At 45.1% G+C, this 15,887-nt stretch overlaps 1 protein-coding gene across 3 annotated transcripts in view; it reads right to left on the reverse strand.

Annotated features, from left to right (window-relative positions):
* The window catches only part of LOC125459525 (golgin subfamily B member 1-like), a 114,649-nt gene that overhangs the window by 33,270 nt on the left and 65,492 nt on the right, over nucleotides 1-15,887 (reverse strand). The window contains exon 12 of one of the 3 annotated variants that reach the window (XM_059652217.1): nucleotides 13,957-14,322. The exons of the other annotated variants lie outside the window; for them this stretch is intronic. Coding sequence (XP_059508200.1) covers nucleotides 14,170-14,322 — 153 coding nt within the window. The 3' untranslated portion in view covers nucleotides 13,957-14,169. Of the gene's footprint in view, nucleotides 1-13,956; nucleotides 14,323-15,887 lie in introns of those variants that run through there. 3 annotated transcript variants of the gene reach the window in all.

Raw genomic sequence — 15,887 nt, forward strand, 5'->3', positions numbered from 1 at the left:
CACTGCCTATGTAGTGTTTTGGGGAAAGCAACTGCCCAAAAATATTACCTCACTTACTCAGCTGTCTCATGTCCGCTCCTGCTCAACCTGCGCAGACTCTGGCTTTGCTTTCCGACCTGCTCCCAGAGGATTTGGTGTCTAGGTGATCACCCCGAAAAGGTAACAAAGAGAGGAGGAAAAAAAATGCAAATAGCTTACCTGCTCACCACACTTAGTCGTTATTATTAGGTTAGAGGAGGTTGAAGGTTGGGAGACACTATGCGTGTAGTATTTCAGGTATCAGTTAACTCCCAAATTTATTGGGTGGAAGCTTACCTTCCATGGCTGCTCTTGTGCTTCCTCCCAGACTCCCGCCGCTGAAACAACTGAAAAGCCGCAGTCAGGTGAGGTAAGACTTTTATAATAGAAAAGCTTACCTTCTCAGGCTACCTGCAGGCTTCCTCCCGGACTCCAGCTGCTGAAACAACTGTAGCAAACAGGATCAAGGAGAATACCGAAGGTTTTTATGCATATATTAGGACAAAAAGGGTAATTGGGCAAAGAACAGACCCAATCAAGGGCAAATGAGAGAAGTTATACATGGAGCCACAGGAAGTGGGAGAGGTCCTTAATAAGTACTTTACATCAGTATTCATCGAGGAGAAGGACATGACTGATGTTGATGTTCGGGGTGAATGTGTGAATACTCTCGAGAACGTCATATTAAAGGAGGAAGTTTTCAGTATCCTAAATTGCATTAAGGTAGACAAAAGCCCAGGGCCAGATGGGGTCTATCCCAGGTTGTGGTGAGAGGCAGAGGAAGAAATAGCTGAGGCATTAGCACATATCTTCACATCCTCTTTAACCACAGGTGAGGTTCCAGAGGACTGGAGATTAGCCAATGTGGTTCCCTTGTTTAAAAAATGAAGCCGGGAAAATCTAGGAAATTACAGGCCAGCAAGTTTGTCATCTGTAGTGGGGAAGCTTTTGGGACAAAATACTGAGGGACAGGATATGTGCATATTTGGAAGAAAATGGACTGGTTAGTGACAGACAGCATGATTTCGTACAGGGAATGTCATGTCTCACCAAACTGGCCAAATTTTTTGAAGAGGTGAGAAAGATGCTTGATGAGGGAAGAGCTGTGGATGTTGTTTATATGGGCTTTAGTAAGGCATTTTGATAAAGTCTCACATGGCAGATTGGTTGAAAAACTAAAATCACATGGGCTACAGAGTGGGCTGGTTTGAATGATACAAAACTGACTTGGTCATACAAGACAGAGGGCAGCAGTGGAAAGGTGTTTTTCCAGGGTGGAGACGGATAATTAGTGGTGTTCCAAAGGGATCAGTCCTGGGTCCTCTGTTATGATCTGGAGGAAAATGTAGGTGATCTGATTAGTAAGTTTGCAGGTGACACGAAGATTGATGGAGTTGCTGACAGTGCTCATGATTATGAAAGGATACAACAGGATATAGATAGGTTGGCGACTTGAGTACAGAAATGGCAAATGGAGATTTATCCAGACTAATACAAGGTGATGCATTTTGGAGGATCAAATTTAGGTGTGTATTATACTGTAAATGGCAGAACCCTTAGGAACATTAACATTCAGATGGATCTGGGTGTGCAGGTCCACAGTTCCCTAAAAGTGGCAACACCGGTGGCCAAAGTGATTAAGGCTGCATATGGCATGCTTGCCTTCATCAGCCGGGACATGGAGTACAAGAGCTGGCAAAACATGGTGCAGCTATAGAAAACCCTTGTTAGGCCACATTTGGAGTACAGTGTGCAGTTTCGGTTCCCACGTTACCAGAAGAACATGGAAGCTTTGGAGAGACTGCAAAGAAGATTCACCAGGATGTTGCCTGGTCTCCACTGACTATGAAGAAAGGTTAAAAAGACCAGGATTGTTTTCACCAGAAAGACGGTGGCTGAGAGGAGACCTTACAGAGGTCTGCAAAATTATGACAGGCACAGATAGGGTGGATACTCAAAAGCTTTTTCCCAAAGTTGAATTTTCAATTACAAGGGGGAACAGGTTGAAGGTGAGAAGGCAAAAGTTTAAAGGAGCTGTGTGAAGGAAGTTTTTCACGCAGCGAGTTGGAACAGCCTGGAATGCACAGAGGTGGTGGAGGAAGGCATGTTGACGATATTTAAGAAGCATCTGGTTGGTTACATGAATAGGGAAGGAATAGAGGGATATGGACTGAATAAGGGCAGTAGGTTTGTTTTTTTTCCCCAGTTTAGTCAGGGCCGCATGATCAGCACAGGTCTGGAGCCAAAGGATCTGTCCTTGAGTTGTACACCTCTTGTGTTCTTCTGTTTAATAAAAGCAGATGGGACCGTAAACTGATTACTGCAGCTGGGTCCTGAGATTTCAGTCACTATTGCCGGTTTACTCATTCATTCATGTAATTTTATGGGAGCGCTATTGATAGTAAGTTTCCTACAGGAGATAAGAGGCCCTATTCAATGTGTATCTCACAGGCACACACTAATGGAAAAAACTTGTTTGTTGTCCTGTAAACTAATCAAGTACCAGTGGATTGTTTTAAGGCCTGATTAATATTATAATCCTTTCATGGTTTCGGGTAACAGAGTGTCTGGAACGGTATTGTTCTGAACAGCTTACAAAATTAACACATAGTTAGGGATAGCCTGTGATGTACAGACAGGTCTGGACACTGCTAGCAGCATGCGGCCAGGAAAGAGTTAAACTGTGGAAGTGCAGTATGGGGTAGAAGGAATGTTTTAATTTAGCCTACCTTTAATAGTGAAATATATTACAAGACCGCGGCTCAATGAAAGAAAGAAATACGGTAATAGTAACATAATGTGCTGTTGATTGTTCAGTAAAATTTATGAATGAATGAGAACACGGTGGTAGCATCGATAGGCTGCTTGTGAATGGAGTGGTTAAAAAAGAGCTCTTTAATACAGAAGTAAAGCAACTTATAATCTAATATCTCACAAAACTATAGAATGTTTTAAGGTAATTGATTCTCTGCACTACTGAAGACATGCCATGTAAACACGCTGCTTGCTAACTCATTTGGGTAAGCTGGGCAGAACCATAGGAGACCACAGGATATTCAGGGGCAAAGGTTACAAGATAAGCAAGTGACCACAGAAATGAACGGGCACTGCATGCTTGAATCTGACTTGTAGATACGTGATACACAACTTGATGTAATCAAAATGCCTAGTTAATTGAATTATAAATTTGATATATTTAATTTGCAGATCTGATGTAATGTGATTAACTCTCTAGGTCACTTGATCTACAGCTTTGATGTAATCGCCACCCATTTGACTGACTTGTGCACTGAATATGATCAAGTGCATTGTAAGTTAATCTGTAGATTTACATAATTTAGATTTAAGAAAGTAGAAATATCGTGTTGCTCTGTTGGCTGCGTGAGCTCGTTTGTCTTGTGTGATGATCTTTAGCTCCTCTCCATGCTGTAATCAATTGCTGCTCGAATACATTGCTGTTCCTGCTGAATTCCTGTTGCCTTCAGAGTCTTCTTGCCTCAGACACTGAGGTCACTCCCACAATAACAAACAGCAATGGGCCTTGCATCGATCCCTGAGGCACACCACTCGTCACAGGTCTCCAGTCCACCAAGTATCCTTTCACTATTACTCTCTGTTTTGTACCATCAAGCCAACTGTGCATCCAATTTATCAGCTCATCCTAGATTCCATGTGATCTAACCTTCCAGAGCAACCTAACATGTACAGCCTTACTGAAATCCATGCAGACTACGACTACAGCCCTGCCCTTCTCAATCTTCCTGGTCACTTCATCAAAGAACTCTAACAAATTTGTGAGGCATGATCTCCCGTGCACAAAGCCATGCTGATTACTCCTAATCAAACACTGTCTTTCCAAATGCATGTATATCTGATCTCAGAATCTTCTCAAGTGACTTACCTAGCACAGATGTTAGGCTTACTGGTCGATAATTCCCAGGTTTTTCTTTGCAGCTCTTCTTGAATAAGGGCACAACATTCACTACCCTCCAGTCTTTGGTGGCGAAAGATGATACAAATATATCAGCCAGGGTCTCCGCAATTTCTTCTTTAGCCTCTTGCAGGGTTCTTGGATATATCTGGTCAGGACCAGGAGATTTATCCACTTTCATACATTCTAGTATGTCCAACACCACCTCTATAGTAAAATGGACCGCGTCCAAGATATTACCCTAACTTCCTTAAGTTCCCAAGCTTCATGTCTTTCTCCACAGTAAGCACAGGACAAATATTCATTGAGGACCTTGCCCATCTCCTGCAGTCCCACACATACATGTCCACTTTGGCTCTTGAGGGGTCCTATTCTCTCTCGAGTTATTCTTTTTCCCTTAATATATTTAAAGAATCTCTATGGATTCACCCTAATGTTCTCAGCCAAAGCTATCTTGTGCCGTCTTTTCACCCTCTTGATTTCCTTTTTCAGCAAACTCCTGTATCCCCTATAAAGATAGCAAGAACTGCTGATGCTGGAGCCTGAGATAACACAGTGTGGAAATGAAGGAACACAGCAGGCCAGGCAGCCTCAGAAGAACAGGAAAGCTGACATGTTGGGTTGGGACCCATTTCTGAAGAAGGTCCCAATCCGAAATGTCAGCTTTACTGCTCCTCTGATGCTGCCTGGCCTGTTGTGCTCCTCCAGCGCCACACTGTGTTATCTGTATCCCCTATATACCTCCAGGGATTCCTTGATACCAGCTACCTATACTGGAACCATGGCTTTTCTGGTCAAAACCTCAGTATCGCTTGTCAGCCAGGGTTCGCTACTCCTGCTAACCTTGCCCTTCACCCTGGAAGGAATGCGTAGACCTTGAACTCTAATTATTACACTTTTAAAGGCCACCCACTTGCCGGAGGTCCTTTTGCGAACAATATACTCCGATCAACCCCAGCATGCTCCTGTCTAATTCCATCAAAATTCCCTTGCCCCAAGTTAGAACCTGAACCTGTGGACCAATTATGTCCCTCTCCATAGCTATTTTAATATTAACTGAACTACAGACAGTGGTCCCAAAGTGGTCCTCTACTGTCAACTCATTCACCAGTCCTGCCTATTTTCCATGAGTAGGTCGGGTTTTGCCCCTAACTGAATTGGATCTTCTATATCAGAGATAATGGGAACTGCAGATGCTGGAGAATTCCAAGATAATAAAATGTGAGGCTGGATGAACACAGCAGGCCAAGCAGCATCTCAGGAGCACAAAAGCTGACGTTTCGGGCCTAGACCCTTCATCAGAGAGGTGATGAAGGGTCTAGGCCCGAAACGTCAGCTTTTGTGCTCCTGAGACGCTGCTTGGCCTGCTGTGTTCATCCAGCCTCACATTTTATTATCTTGGATCTTCTATATATTGCTTGAGGAAACTTTCCTGAACACACTTAACAAACTGTACTCCATATTAGCCCTTAATACAATGGCAGTCCCAGTCTATGTTAGGAAAATTAAAATCAACTACTATGACAACCCTGTTGCTCCTGCAAGTCTCCTCAGTATCCCTGCTTATTTGTTTCTCTAAATCCCGTTGACTATTTGGGGGGCCTACAGTACAAAACCATTAATGTCACCATCCCCTTCTTATGTCTTAGCTTCACCCACAAAGCCCCACTGGATGATCCCTCAGTTCTGACTACTGCTGAGATAGAAACCTTAATCAAAAATGTAACTCCCCCTCCCCTCTTTCCTCCACCTTTGTCCAGCCTAAAGCATATTAAGCTGCCAGTGATAACAGAGTGTGGAGCTGGAGGAACACAGCAGGACAGACAGCATCAGCAGAGCAGGAAAGCTGACATTTTGGGTTGGGACCTTTCTGCAGAAATGTCCTGTCCTTCCCTTAGCCGTGCTTCTGTAATGGCTATAATACTCCGGTCCCATGTATCAATCCACACTGAGTTCTTCAGCCTTGCCCGTCAGCCATCTTGCATTGAAAGAAATGCAATTTAATCCAACAGGGGCATTCCTCGCTTCTTGTCGTGTTCCAGCCTGACATGTCTCTTCAACTCTGATTACTGTAACTCTTTCCAGCCTCGCACTGGCCTCCCTGCTGCTAAGGATTCCACGTCCCTGCCAATCTAGTTTAAACCCTCCTTTGTAGCGTGAGTAAATCTGGCTGCCAGGATACTGGTCCCCTCCAGTTGATAACAAAATAATGTATTATTTAATGCTTGGGTGCCTCAGCAGAATCAAGGTTTGACAATTTTTCTTTTTTGTTTGTATTTTAACTGTGGTGTAAGAATAAAGTATGCTTTGCTTAAAGCCCAGTGGTGGACCAATTAAATCTTATCTGGAATACAGCGCATTACACTTGTCTTCAAATATAAAAAGTTCGGGTTTATGCTATCTTCTTGATACATTTTGAGGGGGTCTAGTCCATAACACTCCCTTCAGTCTTAAACTAAGGTGTGGAGATGTTTCCTGCTGACTCCATTGTGTTGTGTTCTATTCACAAACCTGCCTGCATCTAGGCTTGGGCTCACAAGTGGCTGGTAACATGAGCACAAAACAGTGACACAGTCAGGTGGAAAACAGTGACACAGTCAGGTGGAAAACAGTGACACAGTCAGGTGGAAAACAGTGACACAGTCAGGTGGAAAACAGTGACACAGTCAGGTGGAAAACAGTGACACAGTCAGGTGGAAAACAGTGACACAGTCAGGTGGAAAACAGTGACACAGTCAGGTGGAAAACAGTGACACAGTCAGGTGGAAAACAGTGACACAGTCAGGTGGAAAACAGTGACACAGTCAGGTGGAAAACAGTGACACAGTCAGGTGGAAAACAGTGACACAGTCAGGTGTTTGCAGATTCCAAATCTCTGGCTCCATGCCAACTTTCAATTACAGGTGGCTTTCAAATTCAAACCACATGACCAATCAGCACCGTCAAGTCAATCTTCTAAAGAAATATCAAATTAAGAGGAAAGTATATAAAGGTTAAAGCGCTAAACTTCTGAAAGATGTGCAAGAGTTACAGAGCAGCAATGGCCAGCAATTAGGTGTGAATTCGATAGTGCTTAGCCCAAAAACAAGCTTCCATCTGGACTGAAGTGGAATTCAAGGTCAGTGCTGTGATTGTTCTTATGCAACATCAGTTGAATCTGGTATTTAACAAATGCAATGACACTTTCTTCATATCACTGGACTCTAATGCTATATCTATTGAATAGTGAACATAATTACATATTTAGAATATACAGATGCATTAAACTACTCAACACTAATAAAAAGGTATTTTTACGATACGTATTCAAAACAGGGCCAAACAATTGCCTCATTCTTTATGTTCTTCCTAAGGTTTCCTGTCCTAATCTTCGCTTTACCATTTCAACTTTGTGCATCTACTTTTCAAACTTTTTTAACGTTGAGAAGTAAATCAAGAAAGAAATGGCTTTGGATCTCCTGAAGAGCATTAAGGTGAATAAATCCTTAGGGCCCAATAGTACCTACCCCAGTTTACTGAGAGAGGCAAGAGAGGAGATTGTTGGCGCCTTGACCAAGTTCTGTGTATCCTCGCTAGCCACGAGAGCAGTTGTGGAGGATTAGGAGTAGTTTTTTTTGGGCAGGCGGTCCATGAATAGTGGTGTTCCGCGGGGAACCATACTGGGACCTCTGTCGTTTGAGCGATATATAAATGATTTAGATGAAAACGTAGAAGGGTGGGTTAATATGTTTGCAGACGATACAAAGATTGGTGGAGTAGTGGACAGTTGGGAAGGTTGTCAAACGATACAGCGGAATATAGATCGACTGTAGAAATGGGCAGAGAAATGACATATGGAGATTAATCCTACTCAGTGAGAGGTACTGCACTTTGGGACATTGAATACAACATAGCGATATCCAGCATCGTAACAGATCCATCAGTCCAACTCATCCATGCTGACCAGATGTCCGAAGTAAATCGAGTGCCATTTGCCAACATCCCTCTAAACCCTTCCTAGTCATATACCCATCCAGATATTTTTCAAATGTTGTAACTGTATCAGCCTCCGCCTCTTCCTCTGGTAGCTCATTCCATACATGCACCACCTTCTGCATGAAAAAGTTGCCCTGTAGGTCCTTCCGTGTTGTGCTCCTCATGCTCAATGTGGGAGCTCAGGGACAGGGCTGATGTCCCTGACTCCTTCACGTGCAGCAAGTGTGTCCAGCTGCAGCTCTTGTTAGACCACATGACGGCTCTGGAGCTGCGGATGGACTCACTTTGGAGCATATGCGATGCTGAGGGGGTCGTGGATAGCACGTTTAGCAATTTGGTCACACCGCAGATTAGGATTGCCGAGGGGGATAGCGAATGGGTGACCAAAAGGCAGAGGAAGAGCAGGAGGGCAGTGCAGGTGTCCCCTGCGGTCATCTCCCTCCAAAACAGGTATTCCGTTTTGGATACTGTTGGGGGAGATGGCTCACCAGGGGAAGGCAGCAGTAGCCAGGTTCATGGCACCGTGGCTGGCTCTGCTGTACAGAGGGGCAGGAAAAAGAGTGTAAGGGCAATAGTCATTGGGGATTCAATTGTAAGGGGAGTAGACAGGCGGTTCTGCGGTCGAAAATGGGACTCCCGAATGGTATGTTGCCTCCCAGGTGCACGGGTCAAGGATGTCTCCGATCGGCTGCAGAACATTCTGAAGAGGGAGGGTGAACAGCCAGTTGTCGTGGTGCATATAGGGACCAATGATATAGGCAGAAAACGGGATGAGGTCCTACAAGCGGAATTTAGGGAGTTAGGAGCCAAGTTAAAAAGTAGGACCTCAAAGGTAGTAATCTCAGGATTGCTGAAAGAAATGAAAGAATGATCAGGATGAATGCGTGGCTTGAGAGATGGTGTAGAAGGGAGCGGCTCTGATTTTTGGGACATTGGAACCGGTTCTGGGGACGGTGAGACTATTACAAATTGGACGGTCTACACCTGAGCCGGACTGGAACCAATGTCCTTGGGGGTGCTTTTGTTAATGCTGTGGGGGAGGGTTTAAACTAATGTGGCAGGGGATGGGAACCAAATATTGGACAGAAAAGAGGTGGTAACGATAGCCGGTAGGGAACTAGATAATGGAGTCAGTGTGACTAAAGGGAATAGTAGTCGGGGAGCAGATGATGAACATAAAGGGACAAATGGTCTGAGGTGCATTTGTTTTAATGCGAGAAGTGTCGTAGACAAGGCAGATGAGCTTAGGGCTTGGATCGGTACCTGGAAGTATGATTTTATTGCTATTACCGAGACTTGGTTGAGGGAAGGGCATGATTGGCAACTAGTTGTCCCAGGATATCGATGCTTCAGGCGGGATAGAGAGGGAGGTAAAAGGGGTGAGGAGTTGCAGTACTGGTCAAAGACGATATCACAGTCACACTGAAGGGGGGGCCCCATGGAGGGCTCAAGCAGTGAGGCAATATGGGTAGAACTCAGAAATAGGAAGGATGCAGTAACAATGTTGGGGCTGTACTACAGGCCTCCCAACAGTGAGCGTGAGATAGAGGTACAAATATGTAAACAGATAACGGAAAGGTGTAGGAGAAACAGGGTGGTGGTGATGGGAGATTTTAATTTTCCCAACATTGACTGGGATTCACTCAGTGTTAGGGGTCAAGATGGAGCAGAATTTGTAAGGTGTGTCCAGGAGGTTTTCTAGAGCAGTACTGTATTTAGTCCAACTCGGGAAGGGGCCATACTGGACCTGATGTTGGGGAATGAACCTGGCCAGGTGGTTGATATTACAGTAGGGGACTACTTTGGAAATAGCGACCACAATTCCATAAGTTTTACAATACTCATGGACAAGGATGGGAGTGGCCCTAAAGGAAGAGTACTAAACTGGGGGAAGGCCAACTATACCAAGATTCGGCAGGATCTGAGGAATGTAAACTGGGAGAAACTGTTTTAAGGTATATCCACATTTGACATGTGGGAGGCTTTTAAGGAGAGGTTGATTAGCGTGCAGGAGAGACATGTTCCTGTGAAAATGAGGAATAGAAATGGCAAGATTAGGGAACCATGGATGACAGGTGAAATTGTGAGATTAGCCAAGAGGAAAAAGGAAGCATACATGAGGTCTAGGCGACTGAGGACAGACGAAGCTTTGCAAGAATATCTGGAATGTAGAGCGAATCTGAAACGAGGGATTAAGAGGGCTAAGAGAGGACAAGAGATATTGCTGGCAAACATGGTTAAGGAAAATCCCAAAGCCTTTTATTCATATATAAAGAGCAAGAGGGTAACCAGAGAAAGGACTGGCCACTTAAGGACAAAGAAAGAAAGTTATGCGCTGAGTCAGAGAAAATGGGTGACATTCTCTGATGAAGGGTCTAGGCCGAAAACGTCAGCTTTTGTGCTCCTGAGATGCTGCTTGGCCTGCTATGTTCATCCAGCTTCACACTTTATTATCTTGGATTCTCCAGCATCTGCAGTTCCCATTATCTCTGACATTCTTAACGAGTACTTTGCATCGGTATTCACCAAGGAGAGGGACTGACAGATGTTGAGGTTAGGGATAGATGTTTGCTTACTCTAGGTCAAGTTGACATAAGGAAGGAGGCAGTGTTGGGTATCCTAAAAGATATTAAGGTGGACAAGTCCCCAGGTCTGGATGGGATCTATCCCAGGGTACTGAGGGAAGCGACAGAGGAAATAGCGAGGGCCTTAACAGATATCTTTGCAGCATCCTTAGACATGGGTGAGGTCCCGGAGGACGGGAGACTTGGTAATGTTGTCCCCTTGTTTAAGAAGGGCAGCAAGGATAATCCAGGTAATTATCGACCGGTGAGCCTGACGTCAGTGGTCGGGAAGCTACTGGAGAAGATACTGAGGGATAGGATCGATTCCCATTTGGAAGAAAATGGGCTTATCAGTGATAGGCAACATGGTTTTGTGCAGGGAAGGTCATGTCTTACCAACTTTATAGAATTCTTTGAGGATGTGACAGTTGATTGATGAGGGAAAGGCTGTAGATGTCATATACATGGACTTCAGTAAGGTGTTTGATAAGGTTCCCCATGGCAGGCTGATGGAGAAACTGAAGTCACATGGGGTCTAGGCTGTGCTAGCTAGATGGATAAAAAACTGGCTCGGCGATAGGAGACAGAGTACTAGTAGAAGGGAATTTCTCAAATTGGAGACCTGTGACCAGTGGTGTTCCACAGGGATCTGTGCTGGGACCACTGTTGTTTGTGATATATGTAAATGATTTGGAGGAAGGTGTCGGCGGTCTGATCAGCAAGTTTGCAGATGACGCTAAGATTGGTGGAGTAGCAGATAGTGAAGGGGACATACAGAGATTACAGCAGAATATAGATAGACTGGAGAGTTGGGCAGATAAATGGCAGATGGAGTTCAATCCGGGCAAATGTGAGGTGATGCATTTTGGAGGATCAAATTCAAGGGCAAACTATACAGTAAATGGAAAAGTCCTAGGGAAAATTGATGAACAGAGAGATCTGGGATTTCAGGTCCATTGTTCCCTGAAGGTGGCAACGCAGGTCAATAGGGTGGTCAAGAAGACATATGGCATGCTTTCCTTCATTGGGCGGGATATTGAGTACAAGAGCTGGCAGGTCATGGTGCAGTTGTATAGGACTTTAGTTCAGCCACATTTGGAGTACTGTGTACAGTTCTGGTCGCCACATTACCAAAAGGATGTGGATGCTTTAGAGAGGGTGCAGAGAAGGTTTGCCAGGATGATGCCTGGTATGGAGGGTGCTAGCTATGAAGAGAGGTTGAGTAGAATAGGATTATTTTCATTAGAAAGACTGAGATTGAGGGGGGACCTGATTGAGGTCTACAAAATCATGAGGGGTATAGACAGGGTGGATAGTAAAAAGCTTTTTCCCCAGAGTGGGGGACTCAATTACTAGGGGTCATGAGTTCAAAGTGAGAGGAGGAAAGTTTAAGGGAAATATGCGTGGAAAGTTCTTTACACAGAGGGTGGTGGGTGCCTGGAACGCGTTGCCAGCGGAGGTGGTAGACGCAGGCACATTAGCGTCTTTTAAGATATATTTGGACAGGTACATGGATGGGCAGGGAGCAAATGGACAAAGACCGTTAGAAAATAGATGACAGGTTCGACAGAGGCTCTTGATCGGCACAGGCTTGGAGGGCCGAAGGGCCTGTTCCTGTGCTGTAATTATCTTTGTTCTTCGCTCTCTTTTAAATCTTACCCCTCTCGCCTTCAGCTTATGACCTCTAGTTTGGGACTCCTTATCTATTTACTCTATCCATGCCCCTCATGATTTTATAAACCTTTATAAGGTCACCCCTCAGCCTTCAACTCTCCAGGGAAGATACCCCCAATCTATTCAGCTTCTCTCTATAGCTCAAACTCTCCAACCCTGGCAATATCCTTGGAAATCTTTTTCTGAACACTTTCAAATTTCACAACATCCTTTCTATAGCAGGGAGACCAGAACTGCAAACAGTATTCCATCAGTGGCCTACACAATGTCTTGTACAGCTGCAATATGACCTCCCAACATTTATAGTCAATGAGACAGTAGGAACTGCAGATGCTGGAGAATCTGAGATAAGGTGTAGAGCTGGATGAACACAGCAAGCCAAGGGGCAGGAAGGCTGACATTTTGGGCTGAGACCATGGGGAACGCGGGTGTATAGGGGCTGGACACCATGGTAAAGATGAGGTGTTGGCAACTGGGGAATTGGAAGTCTTGCATTCCCCATGCAGATGGTCTGAAGGCCCTCCGCTTTTTGCAGCAGAGAGCGGCGGGAGATGGGCGGAAGTGAGGTCGCAGTACAGAGGCAGTCGGGAAGGTGAGTGAGTGCTATTTAAGTACTTACCTCGAAGCCAGCGGGCCCTTTTGCCGCAGAGAGCGGCAGAAAGAGCGGGAGCAGAGAGCGGAAGAAGTGGAGCTTGCTGGGAAGTTGAGTGATTGTTTTTAAGTGGGTGCCCTTTGACTCCTTTCTGTGCTTTCACTTGTTGTTGTTAAATGTCTTGTGCTACAATGGGTGGTGTCGTCAGTGAACTTGTAGACGGCATTCGTTCGGAATTTGGCAACACAGTTGTAGGTGTCCAGGGAGTACAGTAGGCGACTGAGGAAGCATCCTGGGGATGGGGGGGTGGTGGGCTCCAGTGTTGAGTGTTATTCTGGAGGAGGTGCAGTTACTCATCCTCAGTGATTGCGGCCTGTGGGTCAGAAAGCAAAGGATCCAGTTGGAGAGGGTGGAGCCAAGACGAAGGTCACGCAGTTCTGAGATCAGTCTGGGCGGGATAATGGTGTTGAAGGCGGAGTTATAGTCAATGAACAGGAGCCCCATGCAGGTGTCTTTGTTGTCCAGATGTTCCAGGGATGAGTGCAAGGCTAGGGATATGACATCCTCTGTGGACCTTTTGTGTCAGTAGGGGATCAAGGCAGGTTGGCAGACTGGAGTTGATGAGAACCACGACTAGTCTCTCAAAGGACTTCATGATTACTGAAGTCAGAGCCTTTGTGCGGTCGTCATTAAGGCACACTGCATCTGTTTTCTTGGGTACGGGGATATATGATGGTATTCTTGAAGCAGGTGGGGACTTTGACTTATTGGAGGGAGAAGTTGACTATGTTGGTGAATACCTTCGTCAGTTGATCGCACAGGATCTGAGTGATTGGCTGGGGACACTGTCCGGGCCCATTGCTTTCCATGGGTTGACTCCCAGGAAGACTGATCTGAATTCTGAAGCGGTGACAGAGGGAACAGCTATGTTGGGGCAGGTATTGCTACACCGTGGAATTCTGCATAGAAAGCATTGAGTGTGTTAGGGAGGAATGTGTCATAGTCTGCTATCTTACACGGTTTCATTTTGTATCCTGTAATTTCGTTTAGTCCTTGATACAGACAGCAGGGTTCTGTTTAGTAGGTTTGGGTCCATAACTTGGTCCATTACTGCTTCCTGGCCTCCCTGATGGCTTTGAACGGCCATATCTGGATTTTCTGTCTTGGTTGGGGTCACCTGACTTGAATGCTGCAAGTCTGCTCTTCAGCAGGGAGTGGGTTTCCTGGTTCATCAAAGGTTTATGGCTGGAGAACACTCGGATTAATTTCTTTGGTACACTGTGTTTGCTAATGAATCTGTGGTGCTGGTGGCATACTTGTCTAGGTTTTCTCCCGAATATTTGAATGCGATCCAGTCCAACGAGTCCAAGTGTTCCCAGAGACTGTCTTCTGCTGCCTCAGACCAGCACTGTACTTCATTTCGTGAAGGATTCTCCCATTTTAGCTTCTGCTTGTAAGCTGGGAGGAGGAACACAGCGCTGTGATCGTATTTTCTGAAGTGTGGGTGGCAGATTAAGCAATAGACATCGTTGATGGTTGTGTAGCAGTGGTCCAGAGTGTTCGATCCTCTGGAGGGACAGGAGAAATCCATACAGGTCATGTCCATTGCCCTGCCCTCATCAATCCTTATGATAGTAAAATGTAGGGTATGCAGGGTAGTTTGATCTTAAGAGGAGGATAACAGGTCAGCACAATATCGTGGGCCGAAAGGCCTGTACTGTTCTATGTTCTAATCTGCTTTGTTACTTCTTCAAAAAACTCAATTAAGTTCATGAGACATGATTTCCCACACAAAGTCACACTGACTATCCCCAATCAGTCCTTGCCTTTCCACTTACATGTAAATCCTGTCCCTCAGGATTCCCTAGCACAACTTGCCCACCACAGAAGAAAGGCTCACTAGTCTACAGTTCTGTCGCTTTTTCTTACCACCCTTCTTAAATAATGGCACCACGTTAGCCAGCCTTCAGTCTTTCGGCTCCTGACCTATGTCTATACACAGTAAACACGTGCAAAATACTCATTTGGTATCTCCCTCATCTCTTCTGGTTCTACACACAGGTGGCCTTAATGATCTTTAAGGGGCCCTATTTTCTCCTTGGTTACCGTTTTGTCCTTAATGTAAAGCTATCTCATGCCCCCTTTTTGCTGTGACTGCTTTTATACTCTTCTAGGGAATCACTCGATCCCTGCTGTCTATACCTGACATATGCTTCCTTCTTATTCTTGACCAAAAGCTCAATTTCTCCATTCATCCAGCATTCCCTACACCTACTAGCCTTGCCCTTCATCATAACAGGAACATATTGTGTCTGGGCAGTTAATGGCAGGACTCTGAACAGCACTGATGCACAGAAGGATCTTGGGGTTCAAGTCCATAGCTTCCTGAAAGTTGGTACCAATTAGATAGGGTGGTAAAGAAGGCATATGGTATGTTTCCCTTTAGTGGTCCAGTACAAGAATCAGGATGTCATGTTGCAGCTATCCAAGATTTTGGTTAGGCCTCACTTAGAATATTGCATTCAATTCTGGACGCCATATTACAGAAAGGATGTGGAAGCTTTGGAGAGGGTGCAGAAGAAGTATACTAGGATGCTGCCTAGATTAGTGCACATGAGCTGTGAGAAGAGGCTGGAAAAGCTTGTGTTGTTTTCTCCGGAGCGGTACAGGCTGAGGAGAGACTTGATAGAAGTGTATCAAATTATGAGATATATACATAGAGTTGACGGTCAGAATCTTTCTCCCCAGATTTGAAATGTTTCAGACTTGAGGGTATCCATTTAAGCTAAGGGGGGCAAGTTAAAAGGAGATGCAAGGAGCAAATTTTTATTTTACACAAAAAATGATAGGAGTCTGGAATATACTGCCAAGGTAGTGATGACAGCAGATACAATAAGGGCATTTAAAGGACTTTTAGATAAGCATACAAATGTGCGGGGAATGGAGAGATATGGGGAAACTTAGTGGCTCAGTGGGTGGCACTGCTGCCTCAGTACTAGGGACCCAGGTTTAATTCCATGCTCGGGCAACTGTCTGCATGGAGTTTGCACATTCTCCCCTTGGCTGCGTGGGTTTTCACCAGGTTCTTTGGTTTCCTCCCATCGTCCAAATTTATGCAGTTTAGGTGGATTGG

Source organism: Stegostoma tigrinum, chromosome 17 (genome assembly GCF_030684315.1).
Source record: "Stegostoma tigrinum isolate sSteTig4 chromosome 17, sSteTig4.hap1, whole genome shotgun sequence".
In the NCBI taxonomy this organism is placed as follows: Eukaryota; Metazoa; Chordata; class Chondrichthyes; order Orectolobiformes; family Stegostomatidae; genus Stegostoma; species Stegostoma tigrinum.